At 46.2% G+C, this 18,657-nt stretch overlaps 1 protein-coding gene across 2 annotated transcripts in view; it reads left to right on the top strand.

Moving 5' to 3' along the window:
• RASAL1 (RAS protein activator like 1) overlaps positions 1–18,657 on the top strand; it is a 1,443,380-nt gene that overhangs the window by 1,266,683 nt on the left and 158,040 nt on the right. For both annotated transcript variants that reach the window (XM_069619245.1, XM_069619246.1), the window contains 2 exons: positions 2,335–2,470; positions 5,450–5,570. In XM_069619245.1, coding sequence (XP_069475346.1) covers positions 2,335–2,470; positions 5,450–5,570 — 257 coding nt within the window. The remainder of the gene's footprint in view (positions 1–2,334; positions 2,471–5,449; positions 5,571–18,657) is intronic.

The raw sequence follows: 18,657 nt of genomic DNA on the forward strand, positions 1-18,657 counted from the left end.
TTCGAGTTCCGGTTACGGATCCATGATTTAAAAAATAATTGATGTTTCTTACTTGTTATTATTATACACATCCATCACCATGGCCTCTAAAATACCCAGGGGGGACGGCATCCACCCTCTGAAAATAGTGGGTGGACGACGTCCACCCGTGGACCATCCACTTGAGCCCTGAGATAACCCCAGGTAGCCCTCGAAAGAAACAATAGCCTTGGTTCATCAATGAGTGTTTTCATTAAATAAAATATGATTTATGTATTTATTTATTTGCTAGTGTACAGTACACAGGCCAAAGTGCAGTTTAGAAAGGCTGACTCAGCACTACATCATGCGAGGTTGATAAATTGAGCACTATTACATTGGGTGGTAATACCAGATATTATTGCAGTGCTTAGAAGTACTGGAGCTCTGACAGCGCTCTGTAGACATATTGCCCTCATTACGGGTTTGCCGGTAACCCGCCAGTAATTCTTCTGGGCTACCGGCAAACCTGCCTTACCGTGTCCTCCGCCCGATATCCCGTTATTAGCGGGATATTAGGGCTGGCGGAGTAACAGTAAGTTCCCATTCCCTGTGCGAATGGGTTGCCACAATCACAACTGGTTCCTGTAACACTGGTGCCTGTGATTGCAGCAATTATCTGCCAGTAGGGGCCTGATCTACCGGCAGGTCAGGCCTGGCAGGGAGATCTGTAGCTGTACTTTGCCGGTCCAGAAAAATTATCAGCAATTTTTCCAGACCGGCTATTATTATTTGCTCCTTATAGAGTTTTGATGGAAGAGTTACAGTGCCAAAATGAGCACAGTTTCCATAAAAAGTTTTGGTCCGAGTTGGGGTTAATGCACACGGGATTTTCCCTTGTCGTGCTGAAGCCGTGTGCATGCTGAGACTACGGTCACTAAGCTTGGACTACCTATAGTGCAATGCCCAATGTCCAGATGAAACATGCTAGTGTGGGGGGGGGGGGGTTGGTGTCAAAGTGGGCCAATTTGAGTTGCTTCACTATGCAGCTAGTGGTTGTGGCCAGTGTTAGCGCACAAATATTCTTTAAAATGCAGTTTGCAGCACATTTGACCAAAAACACCCCCTTGGGTACTACTCAAACAGTCTGTCGCAAAAATTACTGGATGGCTAATCGTGAAATTGGGCCGCTTTTTAATTGGTGCATGCCTCAGTTCAGCCTGGGAGATGCAAGTCCCTGGCTAGGGAGGGCCGAAGCCTTGCCACTTCGAGGCAGAAGGTATCACTCTGTCCTTGGCTCGGACAGCAAAGGGTGGCTGGCAAGAGCCTGTCAAATTTCTCACTGCAGAGAGCAGTGCATTTTCTGGTGTATTTATTTACATTTAAACAATCATTAACTTGATGGCAGCAGTAGACATATAGTGGCAGTGGAGAAAAGCCTGCCCAAGCCATATCAATGGACCACCTATGATGCAATGATTTGCATCTTTGTGAAACGAAATAGACTGTGAATTCGGATGAAAGATGCATCTAATAAGCAGAAGGAGGGTGTTATAGCAATTAGTACCCTGGGCTAGTCAGCCAATCAGGGAGGTTGGAGGAACGCGGGCTGAATCCTTTGGTATAAGCACGTATTCCGAGCTCCCCCAAGGCTGTGCTCCCCTCGCCCTGGCCTACCTTGTTCCCTCCCTCCTCTCCCATATCGCCTTTAGTACCCGCAAGTAACTACACGTTGGTACTAAAAGCGAAGTTAAAATGAAAAAAAGGAAAAACCTAGCATTATTCCATCCTGCGATGCACGTTGGGAACAGGAGTTGTTCTTCAGTGTTCAACACTGAAGAACAACTCCTGTGCCTGACGCTGCGCCCCAGGACGGAATAAAGGTACCTTTTTCCTTTTTTAAATTTTAACATGGCCTTTAGCACCCGTGTGCAGTTATTCGAGGGTGCTTATGGTGATATGCCCCTCAGCGTCAGGCCGATCTTTTCGGTAATGGCACCACCACTCGTGTTAAGGGACCCTCAGCTTCGTTTGGGCCCTTGACATGGACAGCAGGCCTTTACAAACAGGACCAGTCCGCCGCCTGGGGGCATGTCACCTCATTAAGCCTCTTGAGCTCAGATGAAGGGGGAAAGTCGACCACACAAAGGGTTTAATTTTGCCACTCGTGACCAGTTTACAAAACTGCCATTCAGATCCAAACCCCTAACCCCAAATTTGAGGCTTGGTCCACTGCTGCAGTCCTTTCCTGGCTGTCGCTAGCATATGTCCCATCTGAGAGCCACTGCCACGGCTCCTTGCTCTGGCCTGCACCCCCTGTCTCCTGAATATACAGCCTGTTCTTCCCTCAGTGACACACCATTTTCTCTCCTGCAGAATGTGAACGAGTTGAACCAGTGGCTCTCGGCGCTGCGCAAGGCGAGCATTTACAACGACCGAATGCAGCCCTGTTACCACCCGGGGGCCTTCCGCAGTGGCCGCTGGACCTGCTGCCTGCAGTCCGACCGCACAGGTGAGTCAGAGCTGGTTTGCAATGGTTTTCCAGCCGTTACATCTTCTGTCTGCTTTCTGAACAGTCAGGTGAGTGAGCATTCACCTTCAGTGGCTCAACGACCACTGGATCTGTAGTGGGACTACGAAGAAGAATCCACGTTTCTTCTCAGTGACACTCCATCTCCTGCATCTGCTGCTTGCTGTCAGAACGCACAAGTGGGGTTGCAAGCGCGTTCGGTGCCTCTTGAGGTGCCGGATCAGTCCCTTGACTGGATAGTTTAGTCTGCACTAAGTCTGCATGTCTCTCCAGCTGGGGATGGGGCACCTGTCTGATGACTCTCTGCACTGGTAAGTCTGCACTAAGTCTCAATAACTCTCTATCTGGTGACTGGGGCCTCTCTGCCTGAAGACTCTGTGCACTGGTGAGTCTGCACTAAGTCTGGCTAACTCTCCAGCTGGGGGATGGGGCCTCTGCCCGAAGAACCTCCACACTGGTAAGTCTCACTATATCTGAATAACTCTCAAGCCGGGCCATGGCGCGTCTGCCAGAAGACTCTCTGCACTGGTAAGTCTAGACTAATCTAAATAATTCTCCAGCTGGTGACTGGGGCTTCTATCTAATGACTCTCTGCACGGGTAAATCTACACTAATCTAAATAACTCTCCAGCTGGTGACTGGGGCCTTTTCCTAAAGTCTCTCTGCACTGGTAAGTCTACACTAATCTAAATAATTCCCCAGTTGGTGACTCGGGTCTCTGTCTGAAGACTCTCTACAGTGGCAAGTCTACATTAATCCCAATAACTCTCCAGCTGATGACTGGGGCCTCTGCCTGAAGACTATATGCACTGGTAAGTCTGGACTAACTGAATACATCTCGATCTGGGGGTGAGGTCTCTGCCTGAAGACTCTGTAGTCAGGGGTCCATTGATTAGTGCATAATAAAAACTATACTCAAAAATGGAGCACAAACCGGAAAGAAGCAACAGTGTTTATTACAGCTTGGTGAGCACAAATCAAACAGAACAGTGGATTAGCTCTGATCGAGAGGCTGACATCTGAATGGACTATGAACAGTAGTTTTATAACAAGAAATGCAATAGTCGGGAGGCTGGAGAAACATTTGCAAGTTAGAGGGTTCGTTTTTTTCCGTGCTTCCCAGGGATTTGATTGGTTTGCAATCTCCTCCTCCTCCTCAATAGTTACATTAATAAGTGAAAGCATCATTAGAGCAAACAGTTCAATAGTTTCCCATCACCTCACCTCCCCATGTGGTACCACATTTTATTCACAACCCAACCCAGAACATCTTGTTATTAGTGAAGCAACATTTGTGCTGACTGCTGAAACTTTAATATGCTGCCATTGGTCAGCACCATTGAGAACAGGACACAAGACACCGTGCAGCTGGTGTGAAAGGGGACATTCACACGATACCTGTTAGATAATGACCTTCGCAGACTCTGTGGTAGATACCTCAAGGGCTGGCCACCTCACCAGAGCTTAGGAACTTACCGTCTGATTGTTCCTCCCAGGAACACCACTCTGTCCAGTGTTCCCTTCCCACGGCCACCTGCCGATCGGCATCAGCGGTCATGTTACCGGCACACTGGTACAGAGCCACCCTCCCTGGTAACGTGCTGGGTGGCTTGTTTGGCTGACCGCCCTTCAGTTACATCACCCAGTTCCAGTGGTGTTAATTCCCATATGACGAGTAAATTGAGCCTCCTCCCTGCTTTGCACATCCCTGTCGTTGTGGTCATGTGTTTTATATTGGAAAGTTCCCAAATCCAGCCGGCTCAGAGGGATTTCCCACTACGTGTATTTGTGATTGCACTATTTTGGTCCCTCCCCATCCTTTAGATAATCATAGAGCAATGTGTTGGACCAAGTTTACATCCAATGTATCATTTCCCCCTACCATTCTCAGTGAAATCCATTATACAGTGTGTCTGTGGCTCAGGGTGGTCACCCCCATAGTGCATCTTCTTTACTCCTGCAGTTGGTAAGTGCATCCTTCTATCTGGGCCTGAATTAGCACCTTTAACACAACTCTATGCACTGGTAAATCTACACTAATTTAAACAACTCTCCAGTTGGTGACTGGGGCCTCTGACTGAAGACTCTCTGCACTGATAATTCTGCAAAACGTAGCCCACACAAAATAGTACTGGTAAAACATGGTGGAAATCTAACTGTGCAAATGACCGCCACCGAAACATTTTGCACCAGCCAGAAATGTTTTGATAATCCAGCCCTTGCCTCTCTGTGCAGGTAACATCACTTTTCATTCCTATTTAAAGTGAAATGAGTGTGGGTTTTAATTCCTGACTAGCTCCTTTTTTTGGATGTCTTGTCTAGTATAATTATCATTATATATATATATTTCTGGTGTTTTATATAGCGCCACTGACACCAGAAATTCACTTTCAGAGGGCTTGGTAACCAAGGTTACTTATTACTGCCATTATTACTCAGTGTGGTTCTCATTTTATTGACCTAAGGAGTTAAGGGGGCAGTGATGAGCTGATACGACCGGAGCAAGTTATCGAACCCAGGACACAGAGAATCATCCTGGTCCAAAGCCCAGCACTTTGCACTTGAATTACCCCCATTCAACCTGAAATCTGCTGTTTGCTTGGCCTTTCTGGACATCATATCTAGATATGAAGGAATAACACCCTCCTCATTTAACAACAGGCCTCCCTCTGGATGTCATGTCTAGGAATAATAACTGATTTTTCTGGCCTCTCTTAAAGATCAATGCTAAGAATTAAAGGCCTGTTGCCTGCCCATTTAGTGTTTGGCCACTTTCTGGAGGGGTTTTCTAAGTATTACAGATCAGTTTCCTGCTTATTTATAGGTTGGCCTGCCTCCGTAGAAATCAGCTCATAAAACAATATAACACTCGGCCCCTTTGTGGTGACAGTGTGCAGGTATGTGTGCTTTGTGCACTATTTTTTCCTTTCCCTTGCCTGACCTCCTGTTTTTTTGTTTCAGTTCGTGGCTGCAGTCGGACTCACTCTGCAGTTACGCTGGGGGACTGGAGCGACCCACTGGATCCAGATGCAGAGACACAGATGATATACCGGCAACTGTTACTAGGGAGAGACAAGCTCAGGTCTGTTACTGCTCCACTCTATATTTCCTCTCCGTGCCCATGTGATCAGGTCCAAGGCTGGTGTAGTGTTTAGGGTAGATAAATGTGACTAAGAAGACCAAATATGATATATCAAAAGGCTAGAGGCAAGGGTTTTGTAACACTTGTGAATACCAGAGTGTTAAGGTGGCCCCAAAATCCCAGATAGGCTCAGAGGAATTAGAGTCAATCCAAACCAGACTCAATGACAGAGTAGACAATGTGCACAGCAAAACCCAACTTTATTCACATCGAAATAAAGCCGGGACAGCATACAAGCATTGAAATCTCATCGTTCTCAACATACTTATGGAAAGCAGTTGCTTAAGTACTACGAATGTCTCATCAATTACGTCATAACATAATATCAGTTTACAAAACCTACGGGGAGCAGGGAAAGGTTAGTGGGTTAGGCTACATATAGATTCCATAAGTGCTAAACATTTCTATTGGGGTACGGATATCTGATGGCTCTGCCTGGGACCATAGCTATACTGATAAAGGTTAAACTGCATAGTTTTCATGACAAGGGGTTGGTTGGCATACTACTTGATGGGCGGCATGTCTCTAAGAATATTGATAGGTTGGCACATTGCTAAACAACCTTGGACACTTGACAGGCCGTCAGGATAAGACGCAGACTTAAACTAGGAGGACAGAGGCCCATGGAACATTCTTCCTTCTATTAAAAGTTACCATCCCTCATGTTCAGGCCATGAGACCGGGCAATCCCATTGTACTTGGCCTTGTGTGTTGCCTCATGTCTATGTGTACATTTAGGGAGTATAGGAGGTGTTCCATAGGTTTTCGCTTCTAATGAATGGCCAGTGCTCCCCAATTAAGGGTCACGTGCGATGGGACTGTCTTTGGAATAGATTTACCTCTATTTATTAAGATTTCAGCTAACATTAATGTTGTGTTTTCTATTGCCACTGGGGACACTTATTCTTCATGGAGTTTTTTGACTTACTGTTTTGTTGCACCTGGCTAATAAAGGTGGTTGTACTCTTATAAAACTTTAATCAATCTGGGAGAACATGCTTGCATCTTGGGAATTGTTGCATTCACCTTGCAACCTTATACGTTGGTCGTGTTAGTTTTCGTTATGTCTGTGGATGCTATGTTACTTTTCTTCATGTCTAAATGCATATATTACCTATTGTACATGTTCTTCATGTGGAGTGCATATTTGCTTCTAATACACGCTCTTTCACTGTTACAATGCTAATTTGAATGCTTAGCTCACATTGCTCCCAAACATTGCTGTACCTGTAGGTCATAAGGGCAGAACGGCTGTCTCAGTGAGTAACATCTCTCACCTTTGTGGTATTGATACGGGGGAGGGGCAGAAGCTATGGATGATGTATTCATCTGCCACCCAACACTCCCCCCTCTAGTCGAGTCCTCGACCACTCACATTCTTCTGCTCTCCCCCAGATAGGGTACTTTGGGTACCCATATTTTACTCAACACCCTCAAGCTACCTCCACGTCTCACGTGTTCGTCTGGACTCCAGGTCATGTAGCAGCACTCCCCCTCAGAGTCACAATGTACCCAGTGCTCTGTGTAAATGTGGGCGTCCTGAGCATATGTACATTTTTACCCAGGAGGTGGAATAAGGCTCTCCATGGTTTGGGTACGGGGGAAGTCATCCGTTTGTGTATAATCATGGGATCTGGCTGATCGGGCCGCAAATGTTTTGGTCAAGGGCAGATTGCCCGCAGTAAAATTGCTCAGGCCCCCGTTTTGACCGTTCATTGAAAACAGGGGGACGAGCAATTTTTGTCCCCTGCCTTCATTGTTAAGGATGCAGGGGAGACACCCTCATCCCCTGTGGCTGCAAATCCCGAACATGGGGAGCGGGGAACCCCCCCACAATGCCCGCTCCTCATGGTCGGTATTTTCTGACCCAAATTGTTCAAAAAAATTCAAACTAATGGTAGTGACCGAATTCAGTCAAATCTACCATGCGTTCAAATTATTTGGGTAATACGTAATCATGCACGTGAGTATCCAAGTTTATCACTATTTTCATTCCTACGGCTTTTTTTGCAGTCTTTTTGTATTGGCTTAATGCTCTTCTCAAGACACCGAAAGCCAGTAGTACTGGTACGATTATGGACAATCATAGCATTAGCCAACCAGGTGGGTATCCATGAGAACAGGTATGTAAACCAGTCATCATCTACGATGTCACCCACCTCTTCCACCAATTGTGTGCAGCTGCAGCAAGATGGACCAATTCTTGCACAAATGCCACCTTCCATGGCACTAATAAGGTCAGGGGCATACCTGTTTCGGAGAGTCATGAGCCTGACTGCTCTCAGCTCTTCCCTTATTGCATTAAAGCATTTCATAGTGGTATTTACCACCTGCATCAATTCCCACTGTGTTATTTACAACCACTGGCATTGGTATGTGCTTGCAGACCGGTGGCAAAGAAGGATGTAAAGAACATTTCAGTTCAACTGAACAATTTATGCTCATCTGGTAAGGCGTCATACGTATTTGCTGCTTTTTCTGAGGAATAGTTATCCCTCCTTGTGCGTTTAAGGGTGAGGGAGCTCTTATTTCATAGGTGTGCAGTCATCTGGAGGAAATCACCAATCTGCACCTCACTCTGGGGCACTAATAGGGATGATGCACTTATTACCACTAGGGAGCAAAGGCCTCCCCAATTTGGAGGGAGCTGCATGTAGGCTCTGGAAACACAACCCCATTAATGGGCCATTAATACTGTTGTGCCTATCTTCATAACAGGCACATCAAAAATGTATTTGCACCCTTCACTTTTCCCTATTTTTACTGTGCTCATATTTCTTATGCAAAGAGAGGCATTTTTTAAAGGGAGTATGTATAGTGGGCTTGCTTCATACTCTACCCACATTGGTATTTTAGTGTATGTGTTCCATACTGTAAGGCACTTCTTGTTTACTCTTTCCACAACCACTCGCGGTTGCTCTAAAAGCGCCACTGCTCTACAGCCGATCAGTCCTTTGTCCCAGCCTTCTGTGATAAATACCTGTCCTTGCATTTGTAACTGGCCTCTCTTCCAACACCCAGGGATTTCTCTTCCCTGTTTGTCAGTGCACTTCAGAAATTGGTGGTCTTCTATTATTATTACCCCTCTCATTGGGCCTGACAATATGTAATGTATTACCTCATGTTGTGTGTCAACATCGCTCATCAGGGACACTTGTTTTAGGAAATTATCCTCACATCTTCCTTTGTTGGCCAGTACATGGAGGCACTTCTTCCCTGAAATTGCCCTTTGGTCATACATGCTGTAAGGTGTGTCAGGCAGTGTGCTACGTGTGCCGGTACTTGAGTGGCTATAAATGTTCTGGAGGCACTCGTGCCATAGGGTATTGTAGAGGAGCAGCTGCATGCCTCTGCAGGAAACCCATCCTCCCTACCTCCCATATGTTGGAAGCCTGAGATCGTGCCATGTTTGACACCGGCATTTGTGCCAATACTGCAACGTATGTTCAAAAGAAGATACCCATGGAGACAACCCTATTTAATGTATCCCCGAAGGGATGACAATTTGAGGGAGGAACTCCCTGAAGCAATATGAAAAAAGTGCAAAGAAAGAAGCCTGTGACGTCATAAGAGAGTATGAACGACGTCTCAGGATACTGGCTGAAGGGTATCTATGGTTCCTACAGAAACTAATAAAGAAGTAAAGAATCAGGAGAACTTTTAAATATGAAAAAGAAGATTACATGTGGTCAAAGTGCTGCAGAGAATCAACCGTTCCATAATTGTACAGACGCTGAAACGCTTGGTAGACTAAGTCATCATAGAAGATGGCTATATGTAGTCAATAGAAAGCAGGAGAAGCGCCACTGTATAGAAGCTGGACATCGGTATCATGAATTCTTTTAGTAAACCAAGTCCCATGCAGAGGAAAGGGAAAATTGTGTCACAGAAAGAATAAGCTGAATCGTGGAGCTGCAATGTGAGGTTGTCTGGCCTGGAGTCAAGACTGAAGCAGCCAAGGTCGGTTATCTATTCTGAAAAGGAGTGAACATGCAAGGATGAATCATCTCTTGTTAAGGTGCAAAGAAAAAACACCAAGAGTGCCAAGTTTAATTCATTTAAGACATTTAAAACCTGCAAAATCAACAAAATCATGGTCTCCTGTCACGTGAGCCAAGGATGAAAATAGAGTTTGAACTTGGAGTGCCAGAACACAATAGTGAGTGCCCGCACTCTCATGTATTCTCAGAGACAAGGATGCTTTGCAAGGCCAAGTTCAAAGACAATCTTCATGACAGAAGGCTTGGGTGATTAGAGAGGCTGGGCTGATTGGGTGGGGAGGTAGAGTCATACCCCATCTCCCTGCACCTGGGTCTGGGCTGAAGTGCTGCTAAGTAAACCGAATGTTCCAGATATAGCACAAGCGTGCCAACCAACTGTAGTGGTCCATATAACGAAGGACCTTATGGTTTGAAGACCAATGAGAAACCGTCTATCTAATGTTTCTGAAGATGACATGTTTTAGAGGTAGGCATATTTTGTCCATCCGACAGTGGGCAGCCAATCACAATCCTAGTCCTTATAGATAATATACTTCGACATTCGACTTAAGCCTGTCCCGATCCCCAGTAGGTTTTTCATTATTTTCCACGTAGTATGACATCACCTCTGATGTATTTTGGGTATGTTTTTATGAAAAGATCGTTGAGAGAACTCGAGTGTCCATCCGTTGATGTTCGTTGTAACTCCCTCTTTAGATAATTGTTAATATAACAGTACTTTGCCATCTTCCTGAGTTGGTTAGGTTTTTTGTACTCCCGAGTTATTCTGTGTGAACCCATCCAATACATGCATGTTGCTAAAGGGTCCTAAGCTCACGTGGTAGCGGTGCGGATGGTTCAAAAAGATCCAAACTAAGTTCTGCTCCAGTATTTCGGACGATTGGGCATCCGCCATTAGCTGGAAGAACGTGGAGTTTCCCGTTGGACAGTGGCTGAATAGAAATAAACTTGCAAGAAGAAACGAGATGATGGGCGGGTCCCCCTTTGACAAAATCCCTGCCCGGTTTCAACAGGTGCTCTGCGGACGGAAGGCGAAGTGGTCGGATTGGAGGAGGAGTTGATACCGAAGGCCTCGGGTCGATTAACGAATGGTGAGTACACTAAGGGGAATGGCAAATAAAAGGGATGGGATTAGGATCATTTTAAGTAACGGAAATAATTGTAGAGATAAGAGAGACCACATAGAGAGTCCTAATTCAAGAGAGTTAGAAGGAGACATTTCGAACCCCAACTGGTTTAGAGTGAAATATAAAACGCGTACGTCAGGACTACGTGAGGTGATGTCCCAAACGCTGTACAGGGTAAAAAGTAAAGGCGAGGAAAGAGGTGATCACAGTGTTTATATATGTGTAATGTCGACTAGTCTGATTGTTGTTTGTTGAAGAGCGATAGAGATTGTGAAGAATTGAAAAAGTAAAAGTGTAGCAAAACGATTGGCGCCAATCAAGAGAATAGATAGGCTATTGAAATAAGAGGATTGAGCAGCAATTGATGGTTCTTGCTCATATTTGTTGTTTTAAAATGTTGATGTTCGTTGTAACTCCCTCTTTAGATAATTGTTAATATAACAGTACTTTGCCATCTTCCTGAGTTGGTTAGGTTTTTTGTACTCCCGAGTTATTCTGTGTGAACCCATCCAATACATGCATGTTGCTAAAGGGTCCTAAGCTCACGTGGTAGCGGTGCGGATGGTTCAAAAAGATCCAAACTAAGTTCTGCTCCAGTATTTCGGACGATTGGGCATCCGCCATTAGCTGGAAGAACGTGGAGTTTCCCGTTGGACAGTGGCTGAATAGAAATAAACTTGCAAGAAGAAACGAGATGATGGGCGGGTCCCCCTTTGACAAAATCCCTGCCCGGTTTCAACAGGTGCTCTGCGGACGGAAGGCGAAGTGGTCGGATTGGAGGAGGAGTTGATACCGAAGGCCTCGGGTCGATTAACGAATGGTGAGTACACTAAGGGGAATGGCAAATAAAAGGGATGGGATTAGGATCATTTTAAGTAACGGAAATAATTGTAGAGATAAGAGAGACCACATAGAGAGTCCTAATTCAAGAGAGTTAGAAGGAGACATTTCGAACCCCAACTGGTTTAGAGTGAAATATAAAACGCGTACGTCAGGACTACGTGAGGTGATGTCCCAAACGCTGTACAGGGTAAAAAGTAAAGGCGAGGAAAGAGGTGATCACAGTGTTTATATATGTGTAATGTCGACTAGTCTGATTGTTGTTTGTTGAAGAGCGATAGAGATTGTGAAGAATTGAAAAAGTAAAAGTGTAGCAAAACGATTGGCGCCAATCAAGAGAATAGATAGGCTATTGAAATAAGAGGATTGAGCAGCAATTGATGGTTCTTGCTCATATTTGTTGTTTTAAAATGTTGAAAAGTGGTGATTTAAGTCAAGGAATAAGGTGTATTTAATGGTCTGGTAAGTATCAACAGTCAATTGAGACTTGTCATTATGGGGGGATACTCCTCTCATGCACCTATGCAAGACACTGCCACAGCATATGCTCAAGCTTAAACAGAATAGTGCGGAATGGGTAAAGGGTACAGCAGATAAAATGTTCATGCCGTGGCCACAAGGGGATCATTGTCAAAAGCATTATTGCAACACATGACCACATACTTGCACGCTGCATACACAGGGAAGAAATTAGAGAACAGATTAGCGATTAGCTTGTAAGATGTATCAAGAAGAAAGAGAAGACCCGCCACCTAAGGAGTGGATGCTTAATCAGCATAAAGAGGAAGGCGCTGAGCCCTCAACTCCCCTTAGCTCACCTGAAGCAAAGTGTGTTGCTACAGAAGAAATAGGGGTGTATCCCCTAAAGCATGGGTGCACAACATACGGCCCGCGGGCCAGTTGCGGCACGCCATGCCATTTTGTCCGACCCGCCAGGAACAAACACTTTCCTAATGGAGGGCGGCCCGCAAGCAGCATCGGCCGCCCTCCATTAGGAAAGTCTTTGTTGTCTTCCGGCCCAGACAAAACACTGGCCCTCATTGGTTCAGTGCACACGAACCACGCAGCTCCTACGAGCCACGTAGTGCGTGTGTGCTCCACCAATGGAGTGCCAGCACTACGGCTGGCGTGGCCAGTAAGGCTTGATGCCGGAAGGCATTTCAGCCTTGTCACGCCCACGTCAGCCGTAGTGCCAGATGCCTCGCCAGCGTTCCAGCACGTCTGGTAAGTACATGGTGGGGGGGCTGTATGTTTGTGTGTGTGTGTCTGTCTCGGGTCCGTCCTGACTGTGTTTTTTGTTTTTGTATGTATGTTGAGATGCGGGGGTGGGGGAGTGTGTCAGGTGTGTATGGGTGTTTGTATTTGTATGTCTGCAGTGTATGTTGAGATGCGGGGGTGAGGGGGTGTCGGGTCTGCTTGAATGTGTTTGGGTGCAAGTGCAGTGTGTGTTGAGATGCGGAGGGGGGTGTGTGTGTTGGGTCTGCCTGAATGTGTTTGTGTGCAAGTGCAGTGTGTGATGAGATGCGGAAGGGGTGGTGTTTGTCGGGTCTGCCTGAATGTGTTTGTGTGCAAGTGCAGTGTGTGTTGAGATGCGGAGGGGGTGTGTGTCGGATCTGCCTGAATGTGTTTGTGTTCAAGTGCAGTGTATGTTGAGATGCAGGGGTGGGGTGTGTGTCGGGTCTGCCTGAATGTGTTTGTGTGCAGGTTCAGTGTATGTTGAGATGCGGGGATGGGGTGTGTGTCGGGTCTACCTGAATGTGTTTGTGTGCAAGTGCGGTGTATGTTGAGATGCTGGGGGTGGGGGGGTGTTGGGTCTGCCTGAATGTTTGTTTTTGTGTGCAAGTTCAGTTTATGTTGAGATGTGAGGGTGGGGCGAGTGTCGGTTCTGCCTGAATGTGTTTGTGTACAAGTGCAGTGTATGTTGAGATGCTGAGGGTGTAAGGGGGGGTCGGGTCTGCCTGAATGTTTGTTGTTGTTGTGTGCACTTTCAGTGTATGTTGAGACGCGGGGATGGGGGGTCCAGGTATGTATGTGTGCATGTTTGTGAGTTTGTTTGGTGAGTTGGGGGTGGGGGGGTTCAGGTCTGTATGGATGCATGGTGTATGCTTGTGAGTTTGTATGGTGAGTTGGGGGTGGGGGTCTGTATGGGTGCATGGTGTATGCTTGTGAGTTTGTCTGCTGAGTTGGGGGTGGGGGTTCGGGTCTGTATGGGTGCTTGGTGTATGCTTGTGAGTTTGTGTGCTGAGTTGGGGTGGGGGTTTGTGTCTGTATGGGTGCCTGGTGTATGCTTGTGAGTTTGTGTGCTGAGTTGGGGGTGGGGGGTCCGGGTCTGTATGTGTGCATGCTTGTGATTTTGTTTGGTGAGTTGGAGGGTGGGGGGTTCAGGTCTGTATGGATGCACGGTTTATACTTGTGAGTTTGTGTGCTGAGTTGGGGGTTCAGGTCTGTATGGGTGCATGGTGTATGCTTGTGGGTTTGTGTGCTGAGTTGGGGGTGGGGGTTTGGGTCTTTATGGGTGCATGGTGTATGCTTGTGAGTTTGTGTGCTGAGTTGGGGGTGGGGGGCCCGGGTCTGTATGCGTGCATGCTTGTGAGTTTGTTTGGTGAGTTGGGGCATGGGGGGTTCAGAACTGTATGGATGCATGGTGTATACTTGTGAGTTTGTGTGCTGAGTTGGGGGTTCGGGTCTGTATGGGTGCATGGTGTATGCTTGTGAGTTTGTTTGCTGAGTTGGGGGTTCGGGTCTGTATGGGTGCATGGTGTATGTTTGTGTGCTGAGTTGGGGGTGGGGGTTCGGGTCTGTATAGGTGCATGGTTTATGCTTGTGAGTTTGTGTGCTGAGTTGGGGTGGGGTGTTCGGGTCTGCATGGGTGCAAGGTGTATGCTTGTGAGTTTGTTTGCTGAGTTGGAGGTGGGGGGTTCGGGTCTGTATGGGTGCATGGTGTATGCTTGTGGGTTTGTGTGCTGAGTTGGGGGTGGGGGGTTTGGGTCTGTATGGGTGCATGGTGTATGCTTGTGGGTTTGTGTGCTGAGTTGGGGGGCTTGAGATTGTATGGGTGCATGGTGTATGCTTGTGAGTTTGTGTGCTGAGTTGGAGGTGAGGGGTTGGGGTCTTTATGAGTATGTATGCATGGTGCATGCTTGGTGGCATGGGGCATAGTGTTTGGTTGGGGCCTGGAGGCCATGGGGCATAGTGTTTGCTTGAGGGGTGGGTGTCTTGGGGCACAGTGTTTGCTTGAGGGGTGGGTGTCTTGGGGCATATGTTTTGCATGAGGGGTGGGTGTCTTGGGGCATAGTGTTTTGCATGAGGGGTGGGTGTCTTGGGGCATAGTGTTTTGCATGAGGGGTGGGTGTCTTGGGGCATAGTGTTTTGCATGAGGGGTGGGTTTCTTGGGGCATAGTGTTTTGCATGAGGGGTGGGTTTCTTGGGGCATAGTTTTTGCATGAGGGGTGGGTCTCATGGTGCATAGAGTTTGGTTGAGGGGTGGGGGCCATGGGGCATAGTGTTTGCTTGAGGGGTGGGTGTCTTGGGGCATAGTGTTTGCTTGAGGGGTGGGTGTCTTGGGGCATAGTGTTTGCTTGAGGTGTGGGTGTCTTGAGGCATAGTGTTTGCTTGAGGGGGGGTGTCTTGGGGCATAGTGTTTGCATGAGGGGTGGGTGTCTTGGGGCATAGCGTTTGCATGAGGAGTGGGTGTCTTGGGGCATAGTGTTTGCATGAGGGGTGGGTGTCTTGGGGCATAGTAGTTGCATGAGAGGTGTGTGTTATGGGGCATAGTGTTTGCATGAGGGGTGGGTGTCTTGGTGCATAGTGTTTGATTGAGGGGTGGGAGCCATGGGGCATAGTGTTTGGTTGAGGGGTGGGGCCTATGGGGCATAGTGTCGCTCTCCAAGAGTGAGACCAGAAATAAAGCTAAAACAGGCACAGTTAGGAGATTTACATCCTTTGCTTTTTGTGGAAACCTGACTCAACGAAGGCCATACAGCAAAGTATAACAGTTCAAAATAATGGAATGTCCAATCAAGTGTCAATATAATATATATAATTTAATTAAACTGACGATATGCAATAACTAAATCGAAATAAATAACAATGGAAAATGTGTAGTACAAAATATAAGTTTGAAATACAAATAAAAATCATTACACCTCAAAACGTATTCTTTTTCCATGTGTTTAATAAAAATTGGGGGTTGAAAAAGGCTCCTACCACGCCACGCCCCACCTCGCCTACCGCCCCACCCACATTTACTTTTCGGCCCACTATAGCCAACATGTAAGGTACTTTCGGCCCTCTGTCAAAATCAGTTGTGAACCCCTGCCCTAAAGGAATTAAAAGTAGCAGCGGGGTATAGTAATTCAATATATGAACCCCCGCATACAGTAGTGACGATAGTCCAGAAGAGAATAAGAGAAAGGAAGAGATTTATAAAATCATACAGGACAAGGAAGAGAAGAGTGAACGGTTGAAATTATCAACAGAGATAGATAGGGAGATTAAGAGATGGAAAGGAGAGAAGGATAAGGCTGACGAGATAGTGCTTGTGCAAAACAAATAGATGGGAGTACAGATATTACTCAAGATATACGGGAAAAGTATTGAGAAAGTTAGGCAAAGAGAAGATAAGGATGAACAAGACAGAAAGGATGAGGAACGAGAGAAGAGATTAAATTAGGATGAACAGAAAAGGAAAACCAGGGAGCGACGAGGGCAGATATATCAGGAGGAACAAGAGAATATAGAAGAATGAGCGTAAGAGCAAAAAAAGTATGACAATAGACAGAGAACCATAGAAGAAAGGGAAAGAAAGGAAAGAAAGACAGAGGAGGAGGAAGCACAAAGACTAAGGGACAAAAGATTACAGAGACGATGGGAAGAAGAGGAAAGAAGGGAAAGGAGTAAGGAGAGGAGACGAACAAAGGCAGCTGGAAGAAAGAATTAGAAGTGCGAGAAAGCAAAGAGGTAGATGAAGAAATAGAACAGAAAAAGAGACAGCGCGGTCTTGATGCCAGTCTCATTCGTAAAGAACAAATGAGGCCCACCACAGAAATACGATGGGACATTGTAGACGAGGTTCTTCCAATAAAGGAAGTGACACCAGCAGTATTTGGAGTAGAGCTAGAAGAGGAAAGATTTGATGCGGAAAGCATTGGAGAAAGGATTGATAAGGTCTATCAACAGTTAAGACGAGGTAGCGAGTATGGAACTCGAGGGAATGGCGATCAATCCCCAGTACCTCAATCATGAAATGAGGAGGGAAACTTGTTCAGTGATGAATGTCGGGCATTGTCTTTGAGTAGACTGAACTTAGACAAGGGTGAGGGGGATGAGAGTCACACTAGTTGGGGCCTAGACATGTCGGACGAGGAAAGAAAGTCCTGTCTTGGGGCAGAAGGAGGGAGCGTGTACGCCCCCGAAGGAAGTTTGCAAATGGATAAGGAAGTGCAAAGGTCTTTTTTGGAACAATCTAAAGATAGAATGCCAGATCCCATAGCATATCCTGAGCGTCACAGAGGATGATCATATAGTGAGAAGGGAGAGTCGCCACCATATGTAAGCAGGTTAAGGTCGCTACCAGCAAGAAGGGGAATAGGGCAATTACCCATGCCATATATAGACTAATAGTTGGATCCAACTATGAGACGGGGTTTACATAGTTTCCCTTATTGGAGAAAGGGAGCGCAAGACTGCAATACATTCCATGGTCACAGATGGACAAGGATAATTTAAAATGCAAGCTCCCTAGTTTGACTTCGGGCGCTGGGAAATGTATATATGAATTAGAGAAAATGACTGGAGGAAATAGGCTGGCCATAGGTGACATAAAAGGTCTCCTAGCAGCCATTCTTGGAGAGAGGGTTGATGACATATGGAGATGAGCAGGATATTCAAGTGTGACTGCACAAAACACAGTGCATGATGGAGCCCCGTTTAATAATTGTAGAGTAGACGTTTGGAGGGCTCTCAGGTTACAGTACCATGATACATCAGATATGGGTTCAATTATGACATGTAAAATGAAGGACGATGAAGACCCTATTGATTACATTCAGGATATTCGGGAGAAATGGCAGCTTGAAACTCTCAAGCCGTGGGAAAAGACAGTGGCATTATTTTATCATATTTTATGTCAAGGGTTGTCTTATACAGAGGCAGATGAAAAAACAAGTGGGTATGGAAGCGAAGCCATGGGCTGACATACAGTTGACGATAGTGCACAATTGCTGGTTATTACAAGAGAAAAATAAGAAAAAAGACGAGAATAGGAAGCTCAAGGAAGCCAAGTTAGTTCAAAAAAAGTTGTCAAAATTTGCCATAGATGGGGCAGTTCTGAGAAGCGGAGAAGGATTGGGAATGCAGGAAGAATGGGTGCATCACAGGTGAATAATCCACGCCCGATAGACCAAGGTGGATATGGGTTTATGCCACAAGGCAGAGGTATGGGTTATAGAGGAAGTGGGGGTAGATTTCAAAATAATCAAGGTGTGTTTCAAAATACACAGAGTGAGAACCAGAGTGCTCATGGATGATATAACCAAGGAGGGACTAAAAGGAGAGTTCCTCCAGTATGTTGGAATTGTGGAATGACAGGACATATTGTGCGCATAGGTGGGAGCCAAGGGAATGTACAAAATGGACAGTTCTCAAGAGTGGGGGTAAGCTTATCCTCCAACATACAGCACGCATACTAGAGAGGGCTTTGTCAGGATCCCACATCTTATCAGACACAAGTGCTGCGAGTACAGCAGATACCACAGCAGGGACACGCACAAATGAATCTGCCACAAGGGCAGTCGCAAAACAAGCCCCTATGCCGACACAGCAGTATGCAAACACAGTACAAGTATTGACACCCAGAATAGGAGGTGTCATTGTGGTAGGAGCAAATCCTTTCACAGGAACGGGGATGAGCCTGTACCCACAATAGGACAGCTCACAGGGTGACTTGATGTGTTCAGTATTATCAGTGACACCAGACCCCTAAGAGGAAGCAAGGGTCAATGTGACGATAGGATAAAAATCATTTTCTTTTCTTATTGACACTGGAGCAACTCGTTCATG

Source organism: Ambystoma mexicanum, chromosome 10 (genome assembly GCF_040938575.1).
Source record: "Ambystoma mexicanum isolate Mex_15411 chromosome 10, UKY_AmexF1_1, whole genome shotgun sequence".
Lineage (NCBI taxonomy): Eukaryota > Metazoa > Chordata > Amphibia > Caudata > Ambystomatidae > Ambystoma > Ambystoma mexicanum.